The sequence below is a fragment of the Berghia stephanieae genome, chromosome 12 (assembly GCF_034508935.2).
Source record: "Berghia stephanieae isolate SIO BIC M18660-M18661 chromosome 12, UCSD_Bste_1.3, whole genome shotgun sequence".
Lineage (NCBI taxonomy): Eukaryota > Metazoa > Mollusca > Gastropoda > Nudibranchia > Aeolidiidae > Berghia > Berghia stephanieae.
Window position 1 is genome coordinate 32,503,495 of NC_088371.1, and position 23,218 is coordinate 32,526,712.

At 37.8% G+C, this 23,218-nt stretch overlaps 1 protein-coding gene across 1 annotated transcript in view; it reads right to left on the bottom strand.

The window, feature by feature from the left end:
- Nucleotides 1–18,824: 18,824 nt before the first annotated feature.
- LOC144957635 (uncharacterized) overlaps nt 18,825–23,218 on the bottom strand; it is a 77,120-nt gene continuing 72,726 nt past the window's right edge. The window contains exons 56-59 of the mRNA XM_078888980.1: nt 22,645–22,874; nt 21,787–21,863; nt 19,646–19,696; nt 18,825–19,010 (exon numbers count right to left, since the gene is read on the bottom strand). Of these exons, the coding sequence (XP_078745106.1) occupies nt 19,005–19,010; nt 19,646–19,696; nt 21,787–21,863; nt 22,645–22,874 (364 nt within the window). The 3' untranslated portion in view covers nt 18,825–19,004. The remainder of the gene's footprint in view (nt 19,011–19,645; nt 19,697–21,786; nt 21,864–22,644; nt 22,875–23,218) is intronic.

A 23,218-nucleotide genomic window follows, 5' to 3' on the forward strand; every position in this document is an offset into this window, starting at 1 on the left:
TATGCTCGAGGTCATCGGTCACATTGCATAGTGTGCTCAAAATGACCCACATAGAGTTTGAAAATTTCCAACGTCATAATTAGTCATTTTGCTCAGCATGACTCATAAACAAATTAGCGCGTTTACGTTTATTGAATAATGTCCAATTGCTGTACAGCAAAAAATCACGTGATCGATGACTAGGTTGGACGAAGACATGAATATAGATCGTTCCCATTGGGTACCGATGTTTGGCACTCGGACTCCGTGATTTAGTTACTCTCTGTTGTCATTTGGTCCTTTTTCTTTATCCTTTATTATTACTCAGGGTATCTAGTTCTAATATTTATTATATTTATAATATCCAATCACCATCAATACGGTTCAACAGTCGTGACGTCACTTCCTCGTAATGACACATAGTAACTTCGTAACTGGTTCTAAACTATTGACTTCCCTTACGAGCATAAAAGTGTATCCAGAGGTGAAAAACATTATAAATCTGATCATGTTTTGACTTTTATGAATTCTGTTCACATGACAAGTGAAAAAGTTCTAAGCCAGCATGAAGAGTAAAAAAGTACCGAATTTTTTGTTTAGAACCAAGCTGCTGGTTGCTGGGCGGACGTGACATCAGACTATTAAATAATATTCTTGTCTTCATCGCAACTACTCTGACATATTGTGATAATAAAAAATTAAAACGTATTTTAACAATTTTGACCATAAAACTCATCCTTCAAATATCAATCGGTTATAATGACCTTCATCTTATCGAAAACTCTTTAATTAACCCGGGACTTCAAATACGTCATCAATGAAGTCCCGGGTTTGATAGCATAATTTAACAAGATGAATGGCATTTAACACTCTCCTTACCACCTACAGCAAAATCGTCACATTTGTTACGACACAATGTACATTTTTCTTATTCAGATTTATTGTCTACATCACAATGATCTTTGTTTAATTAATAAGAACATAAAGTTGTTTTGTCGAGAGTGTTTGAGTTTAAAGAATCCATTTTTCTGCTGGATAAACCTGCCATTTTGGGAAAATATTGAAAATGATCGGTAAGGAGAGATTTAAATATCTGTCGAGTTTTATGGCCAAAATTTTTAAAACTTGTTTATTTTTTCATAGTATGAGAGTACTTTACCATTTAATGTCTATTACCTTTGGGTTTATTTTACCTTTATGCATTTACGTATTACAATGGATGGTAAATATTGGGTTACAAGTCATTATTCGATATCGTTTATAATCAAATATGCATGGACAATATGGAAATGACGAATACAACGAGTGGGAAAAGAACAAGAATTTTTGTATTTATTAATGTCAAATTATTTACCTATAGTATTTTCCTTATTTATGTTACTTGAATATATGAAAGGAAATATCAACGCACAAACGTTTCTGCGGTATTTATCTTTGTCGAGATAACAACAAATATCAACTATTAACAACAAATAACAACTGATAACACAAAAATACTTTGTTTCTAGCCTCAAACATTAATATTCATGTAGGCCCCAATTTTTCGTGCAAAATTCCAAGCAACAACCGAAGTAGAAGATTCTTTAGCGATGATCGGAGTTACGTCCCTTTTTGCTTTACATTAAAATCGAAAGTAGAATAGTCTCTGGTTCACTCCCCGCTGGTGCCAACCTCCCATAGACTCTGGTTCACTCCCCACTTGAGTGGATTTCGGAAGATTTCGGTGGATTTCTGTATTCAGCAGTACCCTTAATTGTTGTTTTCAGTTATTATTTGTTGTTATCAGTTGATATTTGTTGTTATTTGTGGTTATCAGTTGTTATTTGTTATCTCGACAAAGATAAATACCCAAAATCTGTGCCTTACACTTTCCATAAGACATTTCCAGTTCTCCACAAGCCATGACTCGAGTCATGATGATTTGTTGATAAAAGATTCCTTTTAACTCACTCAATCCTAGATTGGAAAAAAATGTATTAAAAATGAGCATGTGGATAGATAGTTTTATTCAACTATCATTAACATGTAAAGATGAAAAACATTAGCTTTGTTACTACGCCTAAAATTTGTCTCAGAAAAATCTAATAAAGAGGCATGGGGTAAAAGTAACCCGGATCAAAAACGGATATAGTCGGTGTTAGAGTTGAGTGAGTTAACGTTTTGTTGACTTTTTAGAATATTCTTACAGATTATATCAAACTCCACGTCTTTCTGATCAGCCAACCGTCGTACTCTGGAAAAAAAAAACACGGATTTAAACATTTGGCCAGAAAACTCATCCTTCAAATATCCATCGCTTTAAATGACCCTGATCTCGGCTTAACCTTTCAAACCTGGGACTTCGCGAAGCCTTTAACAAAATCCCAAGTTTGAATGTTGTTTTTTTTTCTTTTTTTTTTGCCAAGATAAGGGCCATTTAAATCGATCGATATTTGAAGGACGAGTTTTCTGGCCAAATTTTCAAATGCATGTTTATCCTGAGTAGGCCAATTGGTTGGTTAATATTACATTCCACAATTAACGATGAATTTATATGTGTCCAATCCTTTCATGTACCAAATCATTACCTTTTCATTTTTAATCTCCACTTGTCAAATTTGAGCTTAGATAAACGCCGTCATCAAGGCGAATGAGTTTTGTATCTTAAACTTTAAGAAAGCTTTGAATTTTTCAATTCTAATCATTTTAACTTTAAGAGTTACCTTTCCTGGCCTTCCTTAGTGAACATTTGAGTGTGTTCGTTTTAGTGGGGACCTGAGCTTGTGTCTGGATGAGACTTTTAGGTGATCTCAAACTAAGTACTTTGATAGTGTGCTCTTGGAATCTACATCTGTTCCCTATTTGAACCAATTTCCCTTTGTCTTACCTTTACTTGGGTGATTTAATTGTAATTCTAGAACTTTTTACTATTCCAGTTTCTTCCTTTTTACTGGCGCTGATATAACCTTATTGTGTTGCAAGCGCCGTGAAATCCTTAAAAACAAAAACATTACATTTCCTCGATGTAGGTCATCCCGACACAATACTTGATTGTCACGGTGGGTCACACGTTGTGCTGTCTTTTCTTTTTTTTTGTTTCGTATTCGTAAACGTGTGTCTTTCCCAAGGTTACTTCTTCAGTATTACGTCATGTGGAAATATAAAAATTATACTTACGGTGTTATTGTTAACCGATTGTTGTTAAACAATCTTTGTAACTCTGGTAGAATTGAAACATTAACAAAATAATGCTACTTACTTCTACTATTTATGTCGAATGATATGTGCTTGAGACAGGCAGAGGGAGTGGAGGTAGAGAGACACACACAGAGAGAGAGAGAGAGAGAGAGAGAGAGAGAGAGAGAGAGAGAGAGAGAAAGAAAATGAGAGAGAGAAAAAAAAAGATATATGTCGGTATGGGGGGAAGGGGGGTGGGGTGACTGGGTTAGAGAATAGAGTTACCATACCTGAGATTATATCTGCGCAATATCAATTGTTTCAATATAATGCGCAATTTCATTCCACGTACAGTTGTGTATTTGTTGTCCATGTACACAGGTACAGTTATTCATTGTGGAATTTTAAAAATCACTACAAAGAATTTTGATACTAGATAGCGAAGTTAAAGATTTTAAAACATGTTTGATTTATGCTAATTCAGTTTTACGCAATTTCTCCTCAATTAATATGATCCTTCCTTCATTGTGTGCCTTCATAAAGTTTGTTTTCGATTTGAGTAGATTTTCACCATTGCCATTGAAGTTATTGTTATTTTTAAAATCGCCATTGTAGTCATCATCATAAACATCATCGTCACCATCATCATCACCATCATCATCATCATCATCATCATCATCATCATCATCATCATCATCATTATGATCGTGATCATCATCATCATCATCATCATCATCATGTTAAAATATTTTACTCACTGCCGCATGATAAATCAAGAAAACTAAATCAATTAATCATTCACATTTATTAGATATGAGCGATGAATCAAAACAAGATCATTTTTCCCCCACAGCATGGGAACGTATTGGGCGAAAGCCCCGTTTCAGCTAAAGGGTTAAAAACAAAGTACATTTCTACATTAATCAGATATTGAAAGTAAACTGTCGAATCTTGGATGTTTCAACTCATTGTACTGGTTGTGGTTCCTAACCTCCCATAGTGGGTGTGGTTCCTAACCTCCCATAGTGGATGTGGTTCCTAACCTCCCATAGTGGGTGTGGTTCCTAACCTCCCATAGTGGGTGTGGTTCCTAACCTCCCATAGTGGGTGTGGTTCCTAACCTCCCATAGTGGGTGTGGTTCCTGACCTCCCATAGTGGATGTGGTTCCTAACCTCTCATAGTGGTTGTGGTTCCTAACCTCTCATAGTGGGTGTGGTTCCTGACCTCCCATAGTGGATGTGGTTCCTAACCTCTCATAGTGGGTGTGGTTCCTGACCTCCCATAGTGGGTGTGGTTCCTAACCTCCCATAGTGGATGGGGTTTCTCACTTCCCATGTGGGCAGGGAGGTACTTGCTGTATCTTCTATCCCCCTGTATCTGTTTTCTAATTGCTTTCTGTCTTTGTCTTGGAATGAGATTACTTAGTTTAGTCCTGACCTTTGCCGGAGTCCTTGGCTGGAAGGGAAACAGTCGAATGTATAGTTATAATTTTGGAAGATGATATTTTTTCCTTGTAAATCATCTCTTTGGTATGTAATGTTATTTTAAAAATGTTTAACACATGATTTGTAAACATTTGAGTGTGTTCCTCTTAGTGGGATATTGTGCTGGTGTATAGGTGTGACTTTTAGGTAATCTCAAACTAAGTACACTGATAATGTGCTCTTGGAATCTACATCTGTTTCCTATTTCAACTAATTCCCCCTTGTCTTACTTTTTTCCTGAAGTCGTTTTAATCTAGAATGTTTTCACTATCTAATTTTCTTTCTTTATACTGGAACTGATATGACCTAAATATGTTGCAAGCGCCTTAACACCCTAAAAACAACCCAAAAAATAGTTATGACGATAAACTCCTATCTAGTTATAAAACAACTCACCAATATTAATTTATAATTTTTTTAAATGACGATTGAAAACCAACCTCTGACGATGATTTTATGAACGGTTTTAAAAGCTCCCGATACTGGGTGGGGATCCTGACCTCCCATAGTGGGCAGGGAGGTACATGCTGTGTCTTCCATCCCCCCATACCCGTTTCCCAATTGTTTCCTGTCATTGTCTTGGAATGAGATTACTTAGTTTTGTCCTGATCCTTGCCGGAGCTCCTTGGCTGGGAGGGAAACAGTCGAATGTATAGTTATAGTTTTGGGAGATGATATTTTTTTCCTTGTAAATCATCTCTCTGTTATGCATTGTATTATGTTGAGTTTACATATTATATTAAATGATTGGTAAACATTTGAGTGTATTCCTCTTAGATGGGACCTGTGCTTGTGTCTGGATGAGACTTTTAGGTGATCTCAAACTAAGTGCATTGGTGGTCTGCTCTTGGAATCTACATCTGATCCCTATTTGTTCTCAGTTCCCCTATGTCTTACTTTTTCTTGGGTGCTTTTATTGTAATTCTATAACTTTTTACTATCCCATTTTCTTCCTTTTTACTGGCGCTGATATAACCTAAATGTGTTGCAAGCGCCGTAAAACCCTTAAAAACAAAAAACAAACAAAAGCTCCCGATAGCTCAGTTGGTAGAGCACTCGCTTCAAACACAAAGGGACCAAGATCGATCCCGGGTGCAGTCGAGATTTTTTTTTCCGAAATCCCTGTTCACCTAGCTTAAAAGGGTGGTTGCGGCTGTTAGATTTGGCAGCAGCTGCTTCTTATGGTTCACACTATTATGTTATGACGATCGACCCAATCAGCAAAGTCCGGTCCGCATTCGTGCACCGTCGCGAACCCGCCTGGTAGCATCGTCACAACACACCTTTCGACTAGATGCTCTGCCGTTTCGGGTTCTTGTCCACAGCGTGGACATAAAGGACAGGAAGTTAGACCCCACTGATGTAACGCACCGGCCGTTAGGCAGCTCCTCGACCGAAGCCGATTCGCAGCTACCCAGTGTCTCCTCTTACTGGTATCAAAGCCTGGCAACTTCTCACCAAGCTTAGAGGAGTGTAGGTCCCCGCCCCCACGAGGGATTGAATTCGTCCAAACCGACTTCCATCTCGTATGTGCAGCTCTGTCCGTAGTCAGGGATTCTGCGTACAAGGGTTGCCGGGACTTATTTCGGCTCGAAACGGGGGCACCGTTCATTATGCGCATGAGAGGGGTATCCCCATTCCCTCTCTCTTTGATCTTACTCAGCCAGTTTCCCGTAATGGTCTCTCTCCGGACATCGGGGGGCTGGATCGCTGCCATTACCGGGCCCCATTCTCTAGGGGTTGTTGCTAGCGTTCCCGACACTATGTGCATCGACTTGCGAAGTTTTACATCCACCTTCTCAACGTTTCTGCTTCTACCCCACACTGGAGCGCAATACTCCGCGGTGGAATAGCATAGTGCCAGGGCGGATGTTCTCAGGAGCGCTTGGCTAGCGCCCCAAGTCGATCCCGCCAGCTTCCTCAGAAGACTATTCCGCTTCTCTATCTTCCGGGCAACCCCTTCGAGATGAGCCCGATAGGTAAGGCTGCGATCCAACGTCACCCCTAAATATTTTGGACGCGGCTCATATGGGAGTGGCTGGTCCCCGACTAGGACATTCAGTTTACGGGTGTGCCAACCACTGCATAAGTGAAATGCAGTGGCCACGGTTTTTGAAGTGTTCATCTTCAGGTACCACTTGTCAAAGTAGGATTTGAGTCTGGTGACGTCCTCGCTGAGTACGCTCTCGAGACGGGTCCACACTTTACTCTGAGTAACGAGTGCCCAGTCGTCTGCGTATCCCAGCCTCAGGGAGGAAGTGTTCGGCATATCGCTAATGTAAACGTTAAACAACATTGGCGCAAGTACCGACCCCTGAGGGACCCCATTCTTCAATTTCCTTACTTTGCTCGTGACGTCTCCCAGCGCGACGTGGAATTGCCTTTCCCCTAAGATCGAAGAGAACAACTTCAAGGTCTTTTTGCACCTTATGATTTTTGCAAGTTTGAGCATTAACCCATCGCACCAGACCGTATCGTACGCCGCTGATAGGTCTATAAACACAGCACCTGTTTGCTGTTTTCTCTCGAACCCGTGCTCAATATGCTCTGTAAGGGCAATGACCTGCTCCGTGGTGCACCTCCCTTCCCTGAAGCCTGCCTGCTCTGGTGGCAGGGCAGCGTCTAGGACCGGCCCCCATCGGTTTAATAGAACACGCTCCAGCAATTTGTAAAGACAGCTCAGCAGCGATATGGGTCTGTAACTGTCTGCCTCCTTCGCCGGCTTCCCTGGCTTCAGGATGGCAACTATCTTCGCGTGCTTCCACACTTGTGGAAGCTTTCCTTTTGCAAGGACGTCCGACATTGCCTCTGCTAGCCAGGCCCGTGCCCTGGGGCCCAGATGCGTCACCATATCGGGATATACACCATCTATCCCTGCTGCTTTGCCGTTCTTTACTTCGCTAATGGCTGCACCCACTTCTCGGGGACTGAACGGGGCCGTCCAGTCCGACTCCTCCGCAGGTAGCGAGTCCAAAATCGTACGGTACGCCTTGCGGACACCGCGCTCAAAAGCCTGATTAGGGACCCGCTTACTACGGTTCTTAATATTCTTGGCAATTGTGTCTGCCTCGCATTCCGGTGCAGCCTTCGCGAAATTCCGATCTGGGTCCAATTTCTTTATCAAACGCCAAGCGTGGCGGCTGGAGTGTGTAAAGTCGAGACTTTCCACGGTCTCCTGCCACCGTTGCTTCCTTCCCTCTGCCAGAGACTGAAGTAGTCTATCGGCTGTGTCCTGAGACTGGGTCTGCTGGTACTCTCGGTACAGCTCTTCCGACTCTGCTGTCCAGCAAGGGGTGTAGAATTTCCGCTTGCCCCGTGGAATAGAGCGTTGAGCGCTCTTAACCAGTAGCCTACTAAATCTGGTTATATTCTTGGACTTGGGAGGAATGGCAGGGCAGACCTGCTCGATATAGGAAGTGAATTCCTCCCAGTCAGCCTTCCTGAAATTCCATCTGCAAAGTGGGAGAGACTGTACCCTCGGTATTGTCACCCCAGCTGTGACAAGAACCGGCCTGTGCTGGCTATGCGGAAAGTCCCCTAGGACTGTCCGCTTCACCTGCAGCGGTTCACCGTTCGCGCTTTTCGTTACGAGGGTGAGGTCTGGAGTGTACTCCTTCTTATGGCGGGTACCCCGGAAGGTACCCTTGGCTGTAGGATCGTACACTAGGTGTAGATCATTACAGTCCATCCATGAGCGGAGTTGTCTTCCTGCCTCGTTGCAGTCTCGGTAGCCCCATTCGTGATGGTGGCTATTAAAGTCTCCCAGACAGATGGAAGGATGGCTGACCACCGGTACCGGTGGTGTAGTCCAAGTCGCTCTAGGTGGTTTGTAAATATTATGCAAACACAGTCCACCTACTTCCACGGAAATTCGGTTCACCCCATTGCTGTCCGTTACGCTCTCAATGACCCTTACCTTCGATGGCTCTTTAGCGTAAACGCTAACCCCTCCTTTGAGCCTCGAAGTGTCCTCGCGTTGGACCACCGTATAGCCTGGGATCTGGAATCGGGAAGATTGCGCGCCTGAATAAAGGTGGGTCTCCTGTAAAAGGAGGATATCAACGCAATGAACGGCCAATAGCTTTGATAAAAGCTCATTTTTTGCCATACTCTGGCTCTCGACGTTCAGGGACAATATACGCGTCAGTTCGCCATCCCCGCCGTCGCATTTTCCAATCGGCAGGCCGCGAATCGATTGATGCATGGGACGTTCGCTTTTTTCTCGGACGTGCCGACGACCCGGGCGACACGAACGCGGTATTATTTGGCTAGGCGGCAGACCGCTTCGCCATTGACGGGACTGGTTGGGACTCGACATAAGGACAATAGTGTGGCGCCCGGGATAGGGCTGCTATTCGGGCACCGGGTTTGGATCAAATTTAGTCACACACCGGGGCGAGCAGCTCATGTGGCTCGTTGGCTCGATACCCGGGATGGTCTCGTGACGGTCGACAGGGATTTACACCTTTGCCCTCCCGTGTGCCTCAAGCCCCCTCACCAACTGCAAGGTAAAGATCCACGAGGGGGTAGACCTGGCGGAAAGTACTTTGCGATAGACTAGCGTCCAATCCAAAGGATAGCAAGCAATTGCTATAGAAACATGGGCCCAATGGCTCTGAAGGACTTTTTTTTATTATTCTCGTTGTCACGGGATCACGCTGGAGGTTTTTACTTTCATGAATTAAAGATTAACATTACACCCTCTATTCACAATAATACTGCCATATTTTGAAAAAAGAAAGTATTTAGAATTTTGGCCAAAAAAAACCAACAAAACAACCTCGTCCTCCAAATATCGATCAGTTAAAGCGACCCTCATCTTGCGTCACTGTGGTCTTGTGGTATGACACTTCGCTTTCGGATCGTGGGTTCGAGCCTCGCTCAGCGTATAGTTGAGTCCTTGGACAAGGCTCTTTACTCACATTCTCTCACCGTAGTCGGGTGTAAAATGAGTACCTGGCCGATAACAGCGTCGTCTCTGTGTCGGAAAGAAATGTAATATCGCCTTACATGCGTCATTCATGTCTCGTTCGACATTTACGTGTTGCTGTTGGTCAAGGACCCTCTGTACAGCGCCTTGAGCATGTTTAGTGGATATTGCGCTATATATAAAAAATATCCCCAAAAATCTTGTCTAAAATGTTCAACCCCGAGACTTCCAAAGGTTTGAGTTTCTGTTTCAAGTTGTGAGTCATTTTAATCGATCGATGTTTGAAGTCAAAATTTTCTGGCCAAAAATATACAAGGTTACTTTGGCCATTTTTTGGTCGATGGAAACTGGAACTTAAAAGTTGAATGAAAAAGTATGATTGGTTGGTTGGATCAATGACAACAATTGTATTGTCTGACCAGGCATAGGTCGATAAGCGGGTGGTTGGATGGGAGCATCACCCTTGAATCATATACCTATGATGTTCGCATGGGTGTACGATCCGATAGTGATGTCGTTTCTTTCACCCTTGAATCATATACCTATGATGTTCGCATGGGTGTACGATCCGATAGTGATGTCGTTTCTTCTTCTCTTTACTAGCCTATCCTGCTTCTTTGGTTTGTGATTGTATTTTTGACAGGGGATTTTTTTTTCTGTAAATCTTCTGCCTGTTTGTTCTTGGTTATTTATAATTTAGCTTATGATATCTCTAGGTTATGATTTTGATTTACATTTGTACTATTTTTGTTAGATTGCTTGTTTTTTTGTTTCAGCGGTCTCTCATATAACCTCAATTGTGTTGGAAGAGACCTAAAGCAACAAACAAACAAAACAAAAAAATAGGTCGATACTATTCTCTGACCAGGCACAAGTCGATATTATTGTCTGGGTGGGGTACCTGACCGCCCATAGTGGGCAGGGAGGTACATACTGTCTTTTATCCCCCTATGTCTGTTTTCCAACATGCTTGCTGTCTTTGTCGTGGAATGAGATTACTTGGTTTTGTCCCTGGCCGGATACCCTAGCTGGGAGGGAAACAGTCAAATGTATAGTTAACGTTTTGGGAGATGATATTTTTTTTCCTTGTAAATCCCTGTTATGCACTGTAATGTTTTGTTTACATATTGTATATGATTTTTGAACATTTGAGTGTATCCCTCTTAGTTGGGACCTGGGCTTGTTTGTGGATGAGACTTTTAAGTATCCCAAACTAAGTACTTTGACAGTGTGCTCTTGGAATCTACATCTGTTCCCTATTTGAACCATTTCCCCTTTGTCTTACCTTTTCTTTGGTGCTTTAATTGTAATTCTAGAACTTTTGACTATCCCATTTTCTTCCTTTTTACTGGCGCTGATATGACCTGAATGTGTTGCAAGTGCCGTAAAACCCTTAAAAACAAAAACAAACAGGTCGATATTATTGTCTGACCAGGCACTCGATGTTGTCCGTGGTATAATTTCACCCAGAATCCGTGTTCTTAATTATTTATTTACAAATGTTGATTTATCCTCAGGTTGTATTGAATTTATTTCGATATTTTCGAATTTATATCGATGTTGGAGGCGGTGACAAGATCTCGATTTTGTAACTTTTCGATATAAAATCACATCAATGTTAAGATTTTTGGTAATTTTGTCAATTAATCAAAAGTGAAATTAGTGAGAGTTTGATCATTTCTATAAGGATTTGAATTTCTTAATATTGTTGTCTTATTGTGTCAAAATCGTTACAAAAACGATCTTACGTCACTTCCGGTTGTCACTGTCTCGTTGTAATATTTAAAACTGCTATGCCTGTGGTATTATTTGTCAAGCATAATAAAGATAATTATAATAATAATTTTTTTAAAAGAATATAAAAAACCTGTATCTTAATATATTTCATCATTATTCCCATAGAATGGTGCATCTTATGTCGAGTTATATAATGATATATATAGGTATACGTGATATAATATATTATAATATGACTATAATATTTGGTATGAGAAATGTTTTGATATATATATCGTGGTTTATGTATCGTTGATTTATCGATTCAATTGGAAAACAATCGGGTTTTTGTTCTCTTATGTTGAAATGGAAGTTTGTACAATAAAGAAATATTCTATTTATTGAAATCAAAGCTTTGTGGATTGGTTTATTTGGGAATCAGAATGTACAACAGCGCCTTTTTGGGTTTGGGGAGACTTCCTTTGGGATAAGGTCATCTGCTGACCTCCCGTGGTCGACGGAGAGATCTCTTATTGTGTCTTCTATCCCCCTATATCCGTTTTCCTTTTCCACGTTTCTCCCCCTCTCTCTCTCTTTCTCCATCCCCCCCCCTTTCTCTCTCTATCTCCCGCTATTTCTCTCTCTCTCTCTCTCTCTCTCTCTCTCTCTCTCTCTCTCTCTCTATGGGTGGAGTTCCTGACCTCCCATGGTTGGTAGGAGGCAGTAGCTGTGTCTTCTATCCCAATGTGTGTGTCTGGGTGGGGATCCTGACCTCCCATAATGGGCAGGGAGGTACATGCTTTGTCTTCTATTCCCCCCATACCCGTTTTCCAATTGTTTCCTGTCATTGTCTTGGAATGAGATTACTTAGTTTTGTCCTGATCCTTTCCGGAGTTCCTTGGCTGGGAGGAAAACAGTCGAATGTATAGTACTAATAGTTATAGTTTTTGGAGATGATATTTTTTTCCTTGTAAGTCATCTCTCTGTTATGCATTGTATTATGTTTAGTTTACATATTATATTATATAATTGGTAAACATTTGAGTGTATTCCTCTTAGTTGGGACCTGTGCTTGTGTCTGGATGAGACTATCAGGTGATCTCAAACTACGTACTTTGACGGTGTGCTCTTAGAATCTACATCTGTTCCCTATTTGAACCAATTCCCCTTTGTCTTACCTTTCCTTTTGTGCTTTAATTTTAAGTCTAAAACTTTTTACTATCCCATTTCTTCCTTTTTACTGGCGCTGATATGACCTTAATGTGTTGCAGCGCCGTAAAACCCTTAAAAAAACATATCCCCATGTGTCTATTTTTTAAATGCTTTCTGTCTTTGTCTTGCAATGAGATTACTTAGTTTTGTCTTGACTCTGACCGGAATCCTTGACTGGGAGGGAAATAGTCGAGTGTAAGGTTATAGATATTATTTTTCCTTGTAAATAATCTCTCTGTTATGTATAGTTATTTTTAAAATTTGTAACATATGATTTGTAAACATTTGAGTGTATTCCTCTTAATGGGAACCTTCGCTGGTGTCTGGATGAGGCTTTTAGGTGATCTCAAACTTAGTACTCGTACATTGATGGAAGATTCTTAAATCTACATATCTGGGTGGGGTTCCTGACCTCCCACAGTGGGCAGGGAGGTACATACTGCGTCTTCTATCCCTCTATATCTGTTTTCCAACTTGCTTTCTCTTTTTGTCTTGGAATGAGATTACTTGGTTTTATCCGGGCCCTTGCCGGATACCCTAGCTGGGAGGGAAACAGTCAAATGTACAGTTAGTTTTGGGAGATGATATTTTTTTCCTTGTAAATCATCTCTCTGTTATGCACTGTATTATGTTTTGTTTACGTATTATATATGATTTGTGAACATTTAAGTGTATTCCTCTTAGTGCGCTTGTGTCTGGATGAGACTTTTGAGTGATCTCAAACTAAGTACTTTGATAGTGTGCTCTTGGAATCTACATCTGTTTCCTATTTGAACCAATTCCTCTTTGTCTTACCTTTTCTTGGGTGCTTTAATTATAATTCTAAATCTTTTTACTATCCCATTTTCTTCCTTTTTACTGGCGCTAATATGACCTTAATGTGTTGCAAGCGCCGTAAAACCCTTAAAAACATAAAAACAAACAAATCTACATATGTTCCCTATTTGAACCAGTTCCCCTTTGTAATACTTTTTCTAGTATTCGTATTAGTAATAGAAGTAAGAAAGTAGTAGTAGTAGTAGTAGTAGTAGTAGTAGTAGTAGTAGTAGTAGTAGTAGTAGTAGTAGTAGTAGTAGTCGTTGTCGTCGTCGAAAAAGAAGAAGAAGAAGAAGAAGAAGAAGAAGAAGAAGAAGAAGAAGAAGAAGAAGAAGAAGAAGAAGAAGAAGAAGAAGAAGAAAAAGAAGAAGAAGAAAAAGAAAAAGAAAAAGAAGAAGAAGAAGAAGAAGAAGAAGAAGAAGAAGAAGAAGAAGAAGAAGAAGAAGAAGAAGAAGAAGAAGAAGGAGGAGGAGGAGGACTATGGAGGAGGGGGTGAAAAAATATTTTAATTGCCACTTAACCCATTTCTGATCCGAGGTTCCGGTGTTACACGCTCAAAACACTACCATGCAATAAAGACTACCATAGTGATTTTGGCGTAATACTTTCATGCCACTATCCAAGCTCATAGGGTAGAGTCACTCTCTCACCGGCCAGGCGCAGTTATCGTACCAGTAAGGTCGCGGGTTCAAACCCCCATCACCGCCGCGAAAAAAAATTATTCTCTATTGTCTTCTGGCACTTTCCTACTCACTTCATGAATCTCTTATGGTAATGTTTGTTGCATAGAGTGATTTTGGCTTATTACACCGGCACACTTACATCAGATAGCCAACTCCATTCATAAATGTACATGAAATGCGACAAAACGTTTATACTTGCTAGTTATAATATCTTTATTGTAAACAATTCCTGATGTTGTATGGAAGACGACCAGAGAAAACTCCAGCGATTTTCTATTCGAAAAGTTTGCCATAATCAACAATATCCAATCCACGATGTAACAAAACAAGTCGTTAGTTATAATAATAATGATATCATTATTGAATATACTGATAAATTGATATAAAAATTATCATCATTTGATTATAAGATGGGCATTTATAGTAGGATAATGAACACAGCCATGTTAGAACGATTATAGAGGTAAAATTGAGATTCATTGGTGTCAACAACCGGTTATTCTATAGAAAATAAATAAGGCAATAATATATTATGTAACCCATGGCCTCAAATCGGTGAGATGTCGAATTGATTGAACTGATCAGAGTGACCTTAACATTTCATGATAATATGAACAGACTTGGTATCGAATATACCACATTTTTCTTTTTTCCATCCCTATATATAGTAACGCGTAATAATATAGTTTACAATAATAATCGGTGACTCCAAACAGATTAACAAGCGCTGAATTTTACTGAAATTCGATTTTTAGAAAAAATAGAAGTATTATTTAGATATATTTCTAACATGTATTACATTTTTTAAAAAAATTATGTAGCCTGGCGTCAACGTTCATTTTCAATAAGTTTTAATGACTTACAGATACTCATGAAGTTTTCGTAGGAATAGGAAGGTCTGGGTTACATAGTAAGTAAGTGGCCTCTGATAGAAAAATAATGAACAATAGATAGGATTCAATAGTCTGATGTCACGTCCGCCCAGCAACCAGCAGCTTGGTTCGAAACAAAGAAAATCAGTACTTTTTATTCTTCGTGCTGGCTAGAACTTTTTCACATATCATGTAATCAGAATGTATAAAAGTCAAAACATGATAAGATTTATAATGTTTTTATCCTCTGGATACACTTTTATGTTCGTCGGAGTAGCAGTTTTTTAAGGGTGCGGATGGAGATAATGGCGTCCGCCATTGTTCCGATAGTTTATAGCAAGTCGATGCGTCAATACGAGGGAAGTGACGTCACGACTGATGAACCCTATTTCAATAGCCTTGATCAATTTAATTCAATTCTGACGTTCAAAATACTTCTTCTTTTTTTTTTTTTGCTCATTTTTCTAAAACCATAAAACTGCTACTTCAAATGATAACAATTAACAAAATGATCCCAATCCACGTTTACAACATGCCAAGCAACCGAATCGGTCAGCTCCACAGTTTGCGAGCATTTATCACAATAATCTGACACACCAATGAGATGGATTGCATTTCTAAATTTGACGACACAATCTATAATATATCTACATATATTTATTACGAAAGCCTGTGAGTAGTTCTCAGGATCTGTGTGGGCTTAGATTGTTTTGGATATCAGGCATGTCGTGAAGTTGGCTTTGGCCCCAACCTTTTTGAACAAAAATTTTAATCCAAGACCCTAACGTCTTGACAAGTTATGGCTATTTTGGGTCATTTTTTATTTTTTGGGTCTTTTTTTTTCGGGGGGGGGGGTTGGTTATTTTTGATAATTTTGGGTTATTTGTGCCATGTGGGTCATACGGGTCATCTTGGGTTATGTGGGTCGTTTGGGTCTTTTGATTCGATCGATTTGTAAAGCAAACGTTTTCTGGTAAAAAAAAAAAAACTTGAGAAAAAAAATGTATTCTGTGAATTTTGCGCAACATTAAATTGATGTCAGAGTTTAGATTTTAAGTAGTAGTTGTATGTAGGCGTTACTGCTCGTTAGATGCCATACAGGCAAAGTGGGAAGTAAGTAGGTAAGTAAGTGAGTGAGTATGCAAGCATCGACATCTGGTTTTGACATTGACTATTTATGATATACTACAGGGCTAAACAAACAAAAAAATAAAATTAATATTGCAACTTCAATAACTAACAACATTTTGGACGCGAGATTCCAACACCCAAACATTGGTTTGTAACATAAGAACAGATACTATATTATGAGGTCGTTGTAAGTAGGTCAATGTTTTTGGTGGGTCTGAAATGAAAACATCCTATTTTTTAATATTTCTTTTTTACGAAAATAAATTTAGAGAGTTTGACTTTTTTAAAAATCCTATTTAAACATCATGGATTTGTTCTTTAAAAAAGTCGAATTCATTAAAGTTATTTTCGCAAAACAAATATTTTCTCCCATGTATGTTCAAATTGTCTGAAATTATTACAAGCATCTTTTATAAAACATCTCAAGTTAAATCTAAAAAGGACGTAACGCATTTTGTTTAATCACACAGTTTGAGCTGAAAGTTTTGTTAAACCGAAACTTTCAAAATACTTTTCATGTAAGCAGTTTTATAGATGGCACATAATTTTGTATTAATCGTTTACCGATTAGAATAAAATATTAATAGTAAAACTAATATGTACAGATAATAATAATAATAATAATAATAATAATAATAATAATAATAATAATAATAATAATAATAATAATAATAAATAATAATAATAATAATATAATAATAAATAATAATTATTGAATAAATTGTATATAAAATAATATGTTTAATTTCTAATCTTCATATCATATCCTTTATGTTAATATTTTAATCTAAAAATATCATTTTATTGATTTTTCTCTCATTGAAAACAAAAACAACAAAATATAAAAAGAATACAGACCCAAAGTAAAATGTTAAAATATATCTAACAACACAGAAAGTTGGTTAATTTCGTAGAAAAATTTACTTTTTGTCTTAAATTCGTTCTGACAATTTTTAGTTCCAAAGAAAAATAAATTAAGAAAATGAAAATAAAAAAAAATTAGAAATAACACAACAACAAACACATTATTTAAAAACGAAAAACAAAACACCAATGTTTTTTTCAACAAGAACGATGATGAGAAATGAGAAACTAAAGCACCGTATGTTTATTCATGACCAATTCAGTCCAGCTGATTGGTTGGTTGGGGGGGGGGGGGCGAAGGGGGAGATTTTGTATATTTACAGATGTGGGGTTAAAAATAGATGATAGGGGGATGAGCAGGAGGAGGAAAATAATGATATATGGGGTTATCTTATCGATAATTAATTTCCATAACGTTGATGATAATTTGATGAAATGCAATGACATAATATGATAAATCACTGAGTTATCTCCATCTTGTATCTCTTTCTCTCTCCTCTCTCTCTCTCTCTCTCTCTCTCTCTCTCTCTCTCTCTCTCTCCCTCCCCCCAAATATATATATATATATATAATATATATATATATATATATATATATATATTCATATATCTCAATCTCCAAATATAATTATGTACAGTCTATATACGTGTATAATTCATGGAATGTTGTATTATAAAGAAAGACGTTGAGTATATTGTACTATAATAATATTAAGTATTGGTATATTGTATCAACAAAATATGCACAGCAAGGTGGCCCACAAATCAGAGCTTTATAAAATGAGCGAAAGCATCTCACATTTCGGCGAATAGGGCCGTTTCGACACCCGAGGCACAACTGAAGATACGCCTCGAGTGTCGAAAAGGCCGTATTGGCGAAATTTGAGTTGCTTTTACTCATTTAATATTATTCATATATATATATATATATATATATATATATATATATATATATATATATATATATATATATATATATATATATATATATATATATGTATGTATTCTTTAACAAAGTATAACTTACAATGGAGTAAATTTAAAGTAGGATTCTAGCAACAACTTGGATATGAACACCGGATTCTTTTTCTATGAATGTGAACAAAGTATCGTTTCTTTTGCTTTGGGTCTCGAATCTATGACGCCATCGAAATGGAAATGAATTTGGGTGTTATTGTCACCGTTTATTCTTTTAAGTCATTTTCCATATTACTAGTATAACAAATTATAAATAGATTAATTAATTAATTAATACACGAATGAATGAATAAATAAATAAATAGATAAATAATCATTTACATAAGAAGCGTTTCCCCTGGGAATTAATGAGATAATATTTTGACTGTCTATTAAAAAAAAACACTAATATTTCCAAATGATTTCTTTACAACATTGATTTTGATTATATCTTTGATAGCATAACATTTTATCTCTTACAACAAACTCATAATATCGTTATAATGTTCCTTGACAAACCCGTCAAACCATGGGAAAAAAAGACATTTAAAAATAAAATGGCCAGAAAACTCGTCCTTCAAATTATATTGGTCGATTAAATTTACGCTCATCTTGTAGAGAGAAAAAAACCCTCTCGAATTTGGGACTTCAAAAGTTGAAGTCTTCAAGGAAGACGTCCCATTTATGGAGGTTTTTGCCAAGATAGGTTGACACATGACGTCATAGCTAGGCTTGCCTGTGTCCTGTTTTCTGGTTGGTTAACCCATGATGTTATAACATGGCTGGGATGTATCCTGTTGTCTGATTGGTTGACACGTGATTTCACAACGAGGCACTTGGAAATCAGATGGAGGTTGGTAAACAATAACTTGTCTTGCTTGATACAGTCGTGGAGGCTCTGTTGATTGTTGTCGTTTAGGGTGGGGGGGGGGGGGTGGAATGCGTAGGGAAGAGAATCGGATTGAACACTGGGGTGGGGCAACAAATGGATTGGAAGGGGAAAGATTTGATTTCAGTCCGGAAATTATTTTTTACTTTTTTTTTTTTTTTTTTTTTTTTTCTTTTTTTGTTCTGTTTCGGTGAGAGGGAAGGGTAGAGGTTAGTTTCGTGGGTAACAAATTGGGAGCAAAGGGACAAAGGTTGGGGGGTGGGGTGGGGTAGGGGGAGGGGGCAGGTTGGTTCCATGTTGTGTTTTAAAGCTGGTTTAAGCCTGGGAAAGAAAAAAAAAAGAAAAGAAATAAAAAAACAAATCAATCAAAATGTTTTGATAATGGCAATTTTATATTTCGCAATGACATACACTTCTTATTGATGCTATGAATATAGTAGTCCTTCGGAGCCATGAGGCCCATGGAGCTGGACAATAGCAATTGCTTACTACCCCTTAGGTAGGACGCTAGTCAAGCAAAGTACTTTTCGCCAGATCAAACAGACCCAGCTGCCCATTGGAGAATTGGTCGACCAAAGCAAACATGGCGACGCAGCAATGAGGCTGAGTTGAAGGCAGCAGCCAGACAAACCTGGGCCCAGATAAGGAAAGCCTCCAAAGACCGAGTCAGATGGAAGAGTGCTGTTGCCCCCCCCCCCTACCCTGTCCATAGAGCAGTGATTGTGTAGCTGGGTCTGATAGGTCTGGCGGAAAGTACTTTGCGATAGACTAGCGTCCTATCCAAAGGTTAGCAAGCAATTTCTATTGTTCGTTTCATGCTATAGAAACCGGGATAAACTCCGGCTCCATGGGTCTATGGCTCTGAAGTACTACACTTTTCTACGTCCTCGGCATTTTAGACTATCACATATAATGAAAAAGCATCGGATAGTTGTAGCTTTTTGTCATTTCCTTACCTCATAGGCTGGGTTGGGTGAGGAAATCACATTTGGTCTCTGAATCTCAAACTGAAAAAAAGAAATAAAAATTGTAGGAAATTCATATTTTTGTATAATATAGTAGAAGGAGAAAAAAAACAACAAAGAATTATTGCAATTGTAATGTAATGTATTGTATTGTACTGTATTGTTCAGTATAATGTATTGTAATGTAATGTAATGTAATGAGAGTAATGTAATGAAATGTATAGTTATATAATGTATTATAATGACCGAACCGTAATGAGAGTAATGTAATGTAATGAGAGTAATGTAATGAAATGTATAGTTATATAATGTATTATAATGACCGAACCGTAATGAGAGTAATGTAATGAATGTAATGAGAGTAATGTAATGAAATGTATAGTTATATAATGTATTATAATGACCAAACCGTAATGAGAGTAATGTAATGTAATGTATAGTTATATAATGTATTATAATGACCAAACCGTAATGAGAGTAATGTAATGTAATGAGAGTAATGTAATGAAATGTATAGTTATATAATGTATTATAATGACCAAACCGTAATGAGAGTAATGTAATGTAATGAGAGTAATGTAATGAAATGTATAGTTATATAATGTATTATAATGACCGAACCGTAATGAGAGTAATGTAATGAATGTAATGAGAGTAATGTAATGAAATGTATAGTTATATAATGTATTATAATGACCGAACCGTAATGAGAGTAATGTAATGAATGTAATGAGAGTAATGTAATGAAATGTATAGTTATATAATGTATTATAATGACCAAACCGTAATGAGAGTAATGTAATGTAATGAGAGTAATGTAATGAAATGTATAGTTATATAATGTATTATAATGACCGAACCGTAATGAGAGTAATGTAATGAATGTAATGAGAGTAATGTAATGAAATGTATAGTTATATAATGTATTATAATGACCAAACCGTAATGAGAGTAATGTAATGAATGTAATGAGAGTAATGTAATGAAATGTATAGTTTATATAATGTATTATAATGACCGAACCGTAATGAGAGTAATGTAATGAATGTAATGAGAGTAATGTAATGAAATGTATAGTTATATAGTGTATTATAATGACCGAACCGTAATGAGAGTAATGTAATGAAATGTATAGTTATATAGTGTATTATAATGACCGAACCGTAATGAGAGTAATGTAATGTAATGAGAGTAATGTAATGAAATGTATAGTTATATAGTGTATTATAATGACCGAACCGTAATGAGAGTAATGTAATGTAATGAGAGTAATGTAATGAAATGTATAGTTATATAATGTATTATAATGACCGAACCGTAATGAGAGTAATGTAATGTAATGAGAGTAATGTAATGAAATGTATAGTTATATAGTGTATTATAATGACCGAACCGTAATGAGAGTAATGTAATGATTCATAATATTTTTAACAATGCTCAATGGTGATTTACATTAGATATAAAAGATTGCTAGATAGTTAGAATAATTGTACATAGTCACACAAAAAAATACATTGAGGATTCATAAGATAGGTAGATCTACATAACTCAGTTTTGATGGTATGCGATTAAGTAAAATTCTCACCTACCCCCCCCCCTTTTTTTTTTTAAATTTTTATTTTCCAAACCCCACCAATTGTAACCAATACACAACAAAATTATGTGTAACCTTTAACCTTTAAAACCAATCAGGGAGTATAGAAGAGTCAACACTCTGGCGGTACAAATCAATAATGAAGAGCTGAGTGACGCCAACCTCAATCATTGTATAACAAGCTGGCTAATTGTGAGGCTATGTGGTCTTGTGGTATGACACTCGCTTTCGGATCGGAAGGTCCTGGGTTCGAGCCTCGCATGGCGCACAGTTGAGTCTTTGGAAAAGGCTCTTTACTTACATTCTCACCGTACTCAGGTGTAAAATGAGTACCTGAACGTTTACAGTGTTGTCTCTGTCCGAAAAAAAAAAATGTAATATCGCCTAACAGGCGTTATGTCTCGTTCTACATTATACGTGTTGCTGTTGGTCAGGTACCCTTTGTAAAGCGCTCTGAGAACGTTTAGTGGATATTGCGCTATATAAAAGCTCAATCTATTTTCTTTGACTTATTTAGATTATCCAGATTGTTCCTTACCCCTCGGTGCGGTTCCAGTAACCTGAACATGTATTCCCAGGAGAAGTTGGAGGTAGGGGCTCCTGCATCTGTGTTGGCTGGCAGATGGGAAAATGATGACAGTTGATGATGATGCTGATGGTGATGATGATACTACTACTACTACTACTACTGCTGCTACTACTACTACTACTACTTCTTCTACTACTACTACTACTACTACTTCTACTACTACTACTACTACTACTACTCTACTACTCTACTATACTACTTACTACTACTACTACTCTACTACTACTATACTACTACTACTACTACTACTACTACTACTACTACTACTACTACTATACTACTACTACTACTATAATAACCTAATAACAATAACAATAATAATAATAATAAAATAATAATAATAATAATAATAATAATAATAATAATAATAATAATAATAATAATAATAATAATAATAATAATAATAATAGACAAGCGCCCTATCAAAAGTCCAATAAACAATTGCTATAGTCCGTTTTAACCCCATAGAAACTGGAATAAACTCCCGCTCTATGGGCTGCATCGCATGGCTCTTCAAGACTGCATAATATTTCTGTAACACGTTAGTTAATGTACAAGCCTAATAGATGACATATGGCCCTATTGCCTAATGGATGACCATGACCTATGACCCCCATTGCATGACAGATGACGACCTTTGACCCTGTTTGCTCACTCACCTCCGTTGTTATCCTTGGCCATTCCATGGTTGTCGTACCATAAGCCTATAATATTGTTATAAACCTTATAGATGGCATATGACCTATTCCCTAATGGATGACCTATGACCCTCCATTGCATAACCTTTGACCCTGTTTGCTCACTCACCTCCGTTGTTATCCTTGGCCATTCCATGGTTGTCGTACCAGGGCGAGTCTTGGAAATCAGACCGAACCTTCTGTCGGGACCTCATAAGTCGGCTATCGCCATCGTGGCTGGTGTCGCTGGTACCGGCCTCAGAGTAAGCATCGGGTGAATACAATCCCATTCGGCCTTGAGGGCCCCATGACCCCTTGGGCGCCATCCGGCTGGCAAACATACTTCGGAATGGAGCGTCCCTGTAAACCAAACGGAAATAGAAAAGTTGTTGTTGTTTTTTTGTTGACGTGATAATTTCATTTTTTGCTCTCTCTCTCTCTCTCTCTCTCTCTCTCTCTCTCTTCTTCTCAATTTTATATATATATTATATATATATAATATATATATTTCTTTTTTTTTTTTTTGTTATTTCATCCGTTGCTCCACGCATATGGAAAGCAACTCAGTCCTCGGACAAACTCCTGTGAAAATCAGGAAATGTCTGAAGACTGAGTAGTTCCGTAAGATTTCTTTATTTAATGAATTAGATGTTCCTTAGATTTTGTTTTTTTTTATTCATGCTTGTTATTTAATGTCGTGTTTT